General features: G+C 38.7%; 1 protein-coding gene across 1 annotated transcript; it reads left to right on the top strand.

Moving 5' to 3' along the window:
• The first annotated feature begins 61 nt into the window (after positions 1-61).
• LOC115767243 (programmed cell death protein 4) lies at positions 62-9983 on the top strand. The gene is made up of 4 exons (XM_030711443.1): positions 62-720; positions 3449-5164; positions 5783-5922; positions 9581-9983. Exons 2-4 carry the CDS (start codon positions 3836-3838, stop codon positions 9651-9653), a joined length of 1542 nt encoding a protein of 513 aa, XP_030567303.1. The 5' UTR covers positions 62-720; positions 3449-3835; the 3' UTR covers positions 9654-9983.
• The last annotated feature ends 860 nt before the right edge of the window (positions 9984-10843 follow it).

The raw sequence follows: 10843 nt of genomic DNA, 5'->3' as shown, positions 1-10843 counted from the left end.
ATATCAACTTTCAGACACACTGACCAACAGATGTTACTCTCAGTGGAATTTTCGTCGTGTTCGCTTCGTTACGGATATTTGAAATCTTATTTCACAATCACCTTTAAAAATTTAAAAATTCAATTTTGCTACAGCTTTACTTAAAGTTTATACACAACTTGCCCAATAAGTTGAACCAAAACACAAATATTGAATTGTGAAAGAAACTTGAATTGGAACACGAACTGCAGCGCGCTAATCAAGCCCTTTCATACATACGAACGTATGTGTGTATAAGTGCATTGCAGGCTCCAATTTCTTAACTGGGAGGGTGTTTGATAGGCATCTTTTGCTATAAACGCCGTCGCATCGGTGATTTTACGATATTTTTTGCAAGTTATTTACATTGAAAGTGAATGGTTGAAAATAAAAGGAAACATATACATCTAAAGATATTTTCCAATTGCATTTTGTGTGCATTCTATTGCGAACTAACACACGCGTAGCAGAGAACACACACTCGCATACACATAAAACCCCCCCTATATACAGACGAGTCTCAACGTCAAAAGCAAGTTGCCAAACAAAAACAAAACAGGCTCCAGCAATTGCAGCGCGCCAACATCGCCGTCGACGTAGCTGCATTTAGCCCAGCGTCGACGTTGTTTTTGTTGTTGTCGCCGCGAGTGTAAGGCCGCAAACGGACAAGAGCACAAAACGCAATCAAAAATACACGCTGAGGTAAGTAAAGAATAAAGGCTCATCTGGATATATATATATGAATACATGTACATTTCTAAATACATAACGAAAATTATGTAAAATACAAACAAATAAAACCGGCATTTACCGGCAAGTGCCACAAAGCAAACACGAAAATAAGCTTAAAATAAAAAGCAATTACTTGCACACTCAACACATGTACAACACATACACATATGTATATAAATATACATACATGCATGCTTAACAGCAGCAGTATGCTAAAAGCGCTTCGTGTTCATGCGGTTAACTAGCCTATGTCAGTGTATCAATTTTCAATTGAAGCCAAAATTCGTAGCTTCAAAATTTTGAATTGTTAGGGGTCGCAACATTTGAATGTAGTATGCGGTATGCGGCGTGGCGTACGTGATAAATTCGGCCGGCAAGCACGCACACAGACAAACAGATTCACGCATCATGAGAGAGGGCGGCCAGAGAACACAAACATGCGCGCCAACTTGTTTTTCTTCTTCCTCTTCTTATGCTCGCTGTAATTTTATTCGGCGAACTTTCAGCAGCTCATTCCACATTTCCATGCGCTTTTCGCTGCTTTTGGCGTTGCCACTGTCGCAAATTTGATTTTGTACATCTCATGTTGTTTATGCATACATGCATATATTTCTATAGTTACATATAAAGACACACTGGAAATATTGGAGTTCCTTTTTTTTATGTTAAATAACAGCAGAAGCAGCATATTAATTGAAATCTTAGTATTCGGCCTGATGTTTACATTTTTCGTAATTGATACTCTGACAAGTACTACCTAAAACTATTTATATATATGTATGTAGGTATAGTATATACATATTGTATCCTAATTCATAAATGACAAATAATAATAAACAACTTCTCCACAATGGATGAAGAGTAAACGAATGTGTATGTATGTATTTACATGCAGCATGCATCGTGGTTGTTACTGCTGCTTTTGCAGCCGTCTCAATTTTTTGCGACGCAATTTCTGCGTAGCGTCGTTTTATGCTTTCTGCAGAGAATTTTGAAAACAATTACAAGCACGCACCAAAACAACAGCAAATTAGACATACATATAAATACATATGTATGTATATGTATAGATAGCACATATGTATGTACACACGCATTTATGTTATAAACATTGCCAAAAATTGTATTGGGCACGCCCGCCCACTGTCTTGCGATTCGGTGGGGGGCACAACAAGTGCGAAACAGTAGCAATAACAACAACGCAATGCGCCAATACATAGAAAGTTTGTAAGGGGAATAAATTTCAAGGTTAAACCGGGCAAAACAAACATAAAACCGGTTACAGCATATAATCCATTCGCGTGTGTGTGTGTGTGTGTGTGCTGCCAATATACATATGTATGTATGTATGTACATCATAAGGAAAAAGAGGGACAAGCGACGCAATAACATTGTATATGTATATACAGATGTATGTACAGATGTATGTATATGTATGTATTTATGTTAATGCTGCACATGTAAGGGCTTGCACAAAGTAATACGACAATATCAAAGAAACGTTGCAGTTCTTACGTATGTTGTACACATGTAAATCGATATACATATGTATGTATATAGACAAGCACATATCACAAATCTGCATGCATACATACATATGTTTATGTGACAACTTCGTTTAAAGTTCACTTATTGGAAGCAAGCGAGATGGCAATAATGTTAGTCAACAGCGAGGGTTGCAAAGCTAACGGCAGCAGCTTTGCTTGATATGTGTGTGTGACCTTGAAATTGCCCAGGGAGCTAAGGGAGTCTCATGCGTCTCTTGCATTGTCTGTATATGTATATACGAATGTATTTGCATATGACAACACATATGTATATTAATACATACATATATTAAGCGGCGTTAGGCAGTGTACGTGGTATTTGTAGAACACACATACATACATACATATCATTTTATATTTACATGTATATATAATTATAAATATATGCATACGTATGTATGTATGTACTCACATTTTACAAGTTGCTCTAGCTTTCAATTATATTGTTGTTTTATAGGCATATTCCATTTAGCAGTTTCCTTGCACGAATAACGGCACATACCCGAACGAATATAATAACAAAAAGAAACAAAACAAAAACAAATATGTATGAATGTATTTATGCGAAAATATGCGTTTATTTATAGTTTTTATGTGACCGCCGCCGTATCGCTATTGCCATCCTTTTCTAGTCTAGTCAGTCGTCTCTTGTGCTTATGAAAAAATAAACAACAACAAACATGTAAACATTTGTTGATTTATATGTAGGTGTGTGTATATACATAGATATGTATGCACTTGAGTTAATATATAATTATGAATAAGTAGCGCAATACCCTGGAGGCCTTTTACAAGAATTGGCAAGTTACATATGAATGATACAAAAGGTTCGACAATCTCTTTTAGCCAATAGCAATCGAGGAGAATGTACTCGAACGATGCGATTATCAACTTATTTTCATTTCCTATTAAAATACTTTTGACTATCAAAAAATTAATTTGGGTTTCAAAATTGCCATGGGTATTCCGATAACTGATATTTTTTTTTAATTATATGTATATATATAAATATACATTTGTACATAGTTGCTATTGATAATCTATTGGTACCACTAAATTATATATTATTTATATAAATGTACATATATATTTAAATTTAGCAGGCGACGACTAATATTTCTTGATATATTTGTATTTATGTTTTACAACAGCCGATCATAACGGAAGTAGGCGAACACATCAAGGAACACAAGGAAAGTGTAGCACCTGGTCACACAGTACAATCAGCCGACTAACAGAACTCTGAAAATCAAAGAGAAATATTGAAAGAGAGAGAGAGAGAGAGAGAAATAAAGGTTGAAAGAGAGGCAACTGTGTTTCTTACTCTAACTGTTGTTGTGCATTCCAAGTAGAAGCAGCAGTGAGAAGAGCAAGAGGCAGAGAGAGAGAGAGAGAGAGAGAGAGAGAGAGAAAGGGAGTAAACCAAAGGAAGATCCAAACATATAGTGTAAAAGAGAGCCGATAGAGGGCAGAGACAGCAGATAAAGAGAAATAGAGAGAGAGAGATAGATAGAGAGAGAGAGATAGATACCAACAGTATGGAGCTAGAGTCAAAGAAAGCCAACGGCGACGTCTCCGCCAACGACGCTGGCTCCGACTCAAAGGAAAGCTCCGTGGAACGAGAGCTCAATGGCGAAATTGAGGCGGTGGAGTTGAACGGTAGCTCCTCCAATGGCCATCTAGGCGGGCTCATAAAGAAGCCGCTGCCTGTGGGCGATGGTCACGATGGGCGCATCAAACGCAAGGCCAAACGCCTCATCCAAAGACAAAACAGCGGCAGCGGCAGCGGCAGTGGCACCTCCGCCACAGCGCTGACCAATGGCGTCGCTGCTGCTGGTGGCGCTGGTGCTGCTCCAGCTGCCGCCAACTCGACGCTTTCGTCGCTGGCGAACGGCATGTTGCCAGCTGGCACAGGCTATGTGGTGCCGCATCGTCGCTGGAAGAACAGCCGAAGATCCCGGAATTTGACGCGTGGTCGCGGTCTGCCCAAGAAAGGTGGCGCCGGCGGTAAAGGTGTATGGGGATTGCCAGGCTCGGAGGCTCTGGCCGAGGTTTACGAGGACGAAAATGATCCCAACTATGACAGCGAGGTCAACGATCGGAATGTGGAGCTGCGCGAGGTAATCACCGAACTCACTCCCGAGGAGTTCTTCAAGCTGGCCGAGCCCATTGTGCTCGAATACTATGAGCACGGAGATACGCATGAGGTAGCTGTCAGTTTCGATGAGATATTGCAGAGTCCGTTGCGGGAGCATATCACTAGCATTCTGGTTGAGATTGCAATGGATCACAAGGACTCGCAGCGGGAGATGACCTCGGTGTTGATTTCCGATCTCTATGGCCGCGTCATCACTGGCAAGGACATCGAGAAGGGCTTCAACATGGTGCTGGCCAACCTTCCCGATCTCATACTGGACACACCGGAGGCGCCAGTCTTGCTGGGCAACTTCATGGCCCGGGCAATTGCCGATGATTGCATGCCGCCCAAGTTTGTCAGCCGACCCGAGGAACACCAGCAGCTGAACGAGCATGCCGAGCAGGCGCTTCGCCGTGCCGACGCCCTGCTCCACAAGCAGGTGTGGGCCCATCTGGACAATGTTTGGGGCATGGGCGGTCCCCTGCGACCGGTGAAGACCATTACCAAGCAGATGACGCTCCTGCTCAAAGAGTATCTGTCCTCCCGTGACGTTTCCGAAGCGCAACGCTGTCTTCGCGCCCTCGAGGTGCCCCACTATCATCATGAGCTTGTCTACGAGGCCATTGTTATGACACTCGAGTCCTTGAGCCAGACCACCGAGGAGGCCATGTGCGAGCTGCTCAAGTCGCTGGATCTAACGTGTCTGGTTCTGCCAGCTGGCATGGAGCAGGTCAGTTCACAATTCAATATAATTATTTAACAATATTGCATTGAACAGTCGTCAATCGTTGACCGGTGACCTCTTTGGAAAAATACCAAAAAATAAACTTTTCAAATATAAATATATACATACATATGTATATCGTATGTGAGTGTAAAATGTACGAGGCACAGTGGTAAAAAACATGTTTTGCCCAGAGTTAAATATGGCAATTTGATTTCGATAACTTTAATGAGACCTATATCTGACGTCACAATAAGGAATAGCCAACAAAATGCACATTTCAAGTTGTTTAGTGTTGCCAGACTGTTTAAATTATCGCATTTTGATTTCGATAACTCTAGCGAGAGTTCTAACTGACGTCACAATAAGGAATAGCCAACAAAATGCACATTTCAAGTTGTTTAGTGTTGCCAGATTGCTTAAACTATTGCGTTTGTCCGTTTGCATAAATTGCAAATGTTATATGTAGCAGAGCCAGGGAATGGGAAACCGCGCATAAAATTTTCTAAACACAGCTATAGAATCGTAGTAACAGAATGCAAAATAAACTTTCACTTTCATTAATATACAAACATATATTATATACCTATAATTGTTTATAATTGTTGTTGGTTTTGCTTGCAGGGCTTCATGAGGGTCTACGATGACATGGCGGACATCGTGCTGGACGTGCCATTAGCGTATATAATACTCGATCGATTTGTGGAGCGCTGTAATCGTGCCGGCTTTCTAACCGACAAGATTATCAATAATGTGCCATCGCGGTAAGTGTTGTAACTGAACCGCCCACGCACTCCCCTTTATAGAACCACTTCGTATTTAGAAAATGTGTAAATACATACGTACATACATACATACATATGTATATATACGATCGGCTTGCCAATACTTTGCTGCTGTTTGTATGTTAGTGTGTGTTAGTTAACCCGGCCCACTGTTCAGGCCCACCTGTGAACCACAACCACAACAAAAACATGAAAAACATTTAACAGCAGGCAAGCTAATAAAAATGAAAACAATACGCTTTTACGTAATCTTGTCAGTCAGAGGCTCCCCCGTCAACAATATATAGCCCATTATTTGTTCTTGTGTTTTTATTATCATTCTGTGCTTTATACATACACATGTATGTATGTATATGTATATATAAAAATACATATGTGCGTATCTTGTATGTATATATGTACATAAAGCGTGTATAAGCACCCCATCAACTTGTTTTTGATTTTTTTGCCGGCATTTTGCGGCTCCCCCTTGTTGTTTATTATTTTGTGTGTCGGCCGTCGCGTCGTTCTTATGTAGTTCGTGCTGTTTTTCTTCTCCATTTGCTTTGGCTCATTTTCTCAATTTTATATGGTGCGTGTGTGTTTGCTTGTGTTTGTATGCCTGCCTCCCTGTGTGTATGTGTGTGCCTCTGTGTCTATGTATGCGACTGTTTGTTTATGAAATTTCTATTGCGCAGTTTGGTTTTTGCGGTGACGCGTCGTCGTCTCGTTTGCCGTCAGCGTCGGCGTTAGATTGAGGCAGTCGCAGGCGTCGTTTGTGGGGCCGGTTTATCAGGCGCCGGTTAACTACATATGTATGTAGTTATTTCAATGAGTTTACATATACATATGTTACATATTAACATGTACATGTGTAGATACATACTCACAAATATGCACACAAACACACACATGTTAGTACCATACCCTTTGGGAAAAGAATTGCGATTTTGTCAGATATTTGGCTGATTTGAATGAGTATATTTGGCTGGCAAAATTGTGTCCAAACTTATCCTTCAATATCGAAATTGAGTGTATCATAATTCGGGTTTAATATGTTAAAAAACAGCTTTAACTTAACTTTATAATCGAAAGCTAAGAAATGCTCTGAACCCGTCTAGAAATACTGAATACAGCTGATCGTATATAATATGTATAAAAGAGTAATCAATTGTCGGTGTGCTCAAAGTCGCAACAGTTTTTATTTATTATTGGGGTTTCTAAGATTGTGGCTACCGCTGTTTATTTACCACACCACCTGTACAATTTATTTTACTCGTGTGACTCGCTTTCAATTTATTTATAATTTTCCAGTCCAACATATACATATGTACTGTATATATACATATATATACTGTATATCGATAATGCTTATCGATTGCGTATCACTGGGCGCACCTACCTGCCTAACAAAGTTGGCATTGATGTTACAAGTAGTTGTTGTTATTGCTGGGGTTGTTGTTGTTATTGTTGTTGTTGTTATTTGTTGTTGTTGGTGTTGTTAGTGCTGATGGTGCAACAACCTGCATGTGGCTCAAGATCGTGAGTGCCGCGGAGAAGGTAAAAATGGCGGCTCAGCGACTGCCGTTGCCATTGCAGTTGCAGTTGCAGTTGCTGCTGTTATCGACCTGCTCCGCCACACCCACAAAACCACAACAACAACAACAGCAACAACAGCAACAACAACAACAAAGTGCAGTTACCAGCAGACAGTCGTCGGCCTATGCACAGTTGTGTTGTTGCAGTTGAGGTTGCTGTAAGCTTAGCTGTTGCTGCTGTTGTTGTTGTTGTTGTTGTTGTTGTAACTGCATTTTGCATTCGCCTTGGCTGCGGCTGTTGCTCTTTGGCACTTAACATAGTCACAACAAAAACACCAACTACTACAACAGAAGCGTTCACTTTACACATACACACACACAAACACACACACACACTTAAGCACAGACGCGACAACATGGCCCTCAATACCCTATAAATGTCACGCTTTGGGGTACATATACACACATAATAATTTGACTACAGTGAGAGAATAGAAGAGTTTTAGTTAAAGATTAAAGGAAATATCTTTAATGTAACTTAATACATTCAATCTGCAATGTTTACGATATGACCTGCCCTCTAATTAGCTGAAGCTTATTAATAACAGTTAAAAAAAAAGTGTAGCAATCGGATATGCTTTATTCTTCACTTTTCTTCGGCTTTGCTGTTGTTTCTAAATGGAAAAGGAGTATATAAAGTATGTTGGCCCGCCCACTAATACACCGCGAAGCGAATATATGATAGAATATTTGAGAACTGATCCAAGTTTGATGATTATAGAGTATTAAACCGTCATCAGCGTTTGCCTGAAAGTTTATACTTGTTGTTCCTCCTATCTGCCACACTATCGTCCATGAACGCTAACCTCCTCCACAGTCGATCCTCCGTCCCCAAAATGAATTTGCTCTATTCCTATATATTTATGGATATGTATGTATAAAAATCGTATAAATACAGTAGCGGACAAAAATAAACGGACAGAACAAACGGTCATGTGCTGAAATATTTATACTTCTTTTTATTTCTAGTGTCAATTTAAGTTTATGTACATAACAGTGCACCTTATCTCTTTTAATAATAATAATAATATCATATGCCCCAATTATAACTTGTTGTAAACATTGCAAAAGTGGTTGTCCGAACTTTTTGTCCGGCACTGTATTATGCACAAATAAAGCTTTGAAGTTGATGTAGGTTAAAATTTGATACTGGCCTGGTCGGCTTTTCAGATAAACTCAGTGACTTGTGCTGCACGCAGTGAAACTAGTTTCGAGTTGCAGTTCTGCTTCCCTTAGCAGCCCCCCTCCCCCTCCCACACCAACACACTCACACACACATGCCCACACTAGCTAGTTGTCGCACAGCTGTTCTGTCGCGCTGCACTTTTTCGTTCAGAGAGGAGAGAAAAAGGGTCAACGGTTGAATGAACTCTGCTGCAAATTCGAGTAAAAAAGCGTCAAGATTTCTTTTTTGGTTTTTCGCAGTATTTAGTTTTTATTTTTTCTTTTTATCTCGCTTGCCAAATTCGCAAATTGTATTTTCGTGATGGTGTTCTGGTATTTTTTTTTCTAATTGTTTTTGACATTGCATAATGCGTGTGTTATGATTTTATGGCATTGCACTCAAGTTATGTATGTGAATGTATATATAATAGTATAAACTATTTTAATATATGTACATATAAACAGATTTAATAGGTTTATTTTTCTATAAAGTATTTACAGTAAAACCAATCGGTTGTAATGGGTTTTTTGAAATATATGAAGAGATCTGCGTACTCATCAAATAAAAGCCAAGTCTATTCCGCCATGGCCGATTGCCAGTCTGACCGTTCATCTGCATAAACGTTTCGATTAAGTTTGCTTTCAATTTATCGATAGCTCATCTCAAACTCGATTAATTAATGCATACAATTTACAATACAGTTTCTAAGTATTAAGCTGGAGTTTAAAGATTAAGCAGAAGGAATGCATATAGGTGTGCTATAACATCATATGCAAATGTGTACATTTTTTAGTTAAGCCATATTATAATTGCACAAACAAGTTGTTCTTGTTCTTGTTTTTTGGCTTGTTTTTATTTCATATTTATTTATGTTTCTTCTGTTTCCTTTTTGCAGTGGACGCAAACGTTTTGTATCTGAGGGCGACGGCGGACACGTTAAGCCGGCCACTTTGCCCATACGCGACTAAGGAGCGAGGATTGATTGATTTCGCAGCAGAAGCAGCAACAACAACAACAAAAAGCAAATGAAAACAAAAGAAAAAACAAAGAAACACAACAACAATATCACAAAAGCTAAAACAACACCGATAAGCGCGAGCAACAACCGTAAACAAATGAAACGTTAGGAGAGAGAACAAATGGAAGCAAAAGCAGCAAAAAAGCAAAAGTTGTTTATTTTGTTGTTGTTGCACATGGACGGACATAGAAAGGACATGGATAAAACAAAAAAATAAGAAGAAAACTACAAACAAATAACAACAATCAATCGGAAATTGATCTCCGTTTAAACTATATGAGTAATATATACATATGCATACTTACACATATATATCTTCATATAAACATAAACTTATTTTAAAATATTTGTAAAGAAAAACAAAACAAAGCAAAGCAGCGGCAAAAAAGCAACAAAAAGAATATGAAAACAACGACAACAACGGAAACAGCAAAAGCAAAAGCAATACACACACTCACAGACACACAAATCCATAGACAGACACACAAAACTTACAACAAGTGAGCAAGAGAGAAGGAGGTTAAGAGAAAGAGAGAGCGCCAAAAACGCTGATGAGAGCGAATTTCGTCGCAGGCGCAGCTGCAACAGTAACTGCATCTGGAAACATATTTACTTATACGGAACTGTTATACACACTCACACATCCACACACAGACACCGTTATTATTACTAGACATATGTATAACACGCAACTACAATTTATTATGATATACAACTAAGTTTAAGAGATCTATACAAACCATAAAAAAACATAAAACTAAAAAAAAAAAAAAAAAAAAAAAAAAAAAAAATGGAAGTTACAGAAGATTATATTACAATTATTGTGTTATGTTTAAGGTTTTCATGCAAAACGAGAAGGATAAAATGAAAAAAGATAAAAAAAACTGCGTAATTATAACCTTAAAAAACACCAATTTAAATTCCATATTCGTTCAAAATGTTTTTACTTTGTATCACAAAATTGGCAGTTCGTTTATATTTGCTCGCCATTTATTCTTGTATTTTTCTCACACACACACACACATACAACTCACACACACAAACACAAAACTAATACGATTGCAGCAATAATAAAACTTGCAACACCAGTTTCTTACTTTTAAGTATAAAAACCATTAAACATGTCTTGTTGTGAGAAGA

Source organism: Drosophila novamexicana, unplaced genomic scaffold (genome assembly GCF_003285875.2).
Source record: "Drosophila novamexicana strain 15010-1031.04,08,12 unplaced genomic scaffold, DnovRS2.1 tig00001353-arrow-arrow-pilon, whole genome shotgun sequence".
Lineage (NCBI taxonomy): Eukaryota > Metazoa > Arthropoda > Insecta > Diptera > Drosophilidae > Drosophila > Drosophila novamexicana.
Note: the sequence above shows the minus strand (reverse complement) of the source record. Positions and strands in the feature narration are given on the sequence as shown.

Bases quoted from the DNA above. Each gene is read 5' to 3' on its own strand.
- LOC115767243 (XM_030711443.1), top strand. From the start codon at position 3,836: ATGGAGCTAGAGTCAAAGAAAGCCAACGGCGACGTCTCCGCCAACGAC. The intron at 5,165-5,782 runs GTCAGTTCACAA...TTTTGCTTGCAG, and splicing joins TGCCAGCTGGCATGGAGCAG to GGCTTCATGAGGGTCTACGA. The intron at 5,923-9,580 runs GTAAGTGTTGTA...TCCTTTTTGCAG, and splicing joins ATCAATAATGTGCCATCGCG to TGGACGCAAACGTTTTGTAT.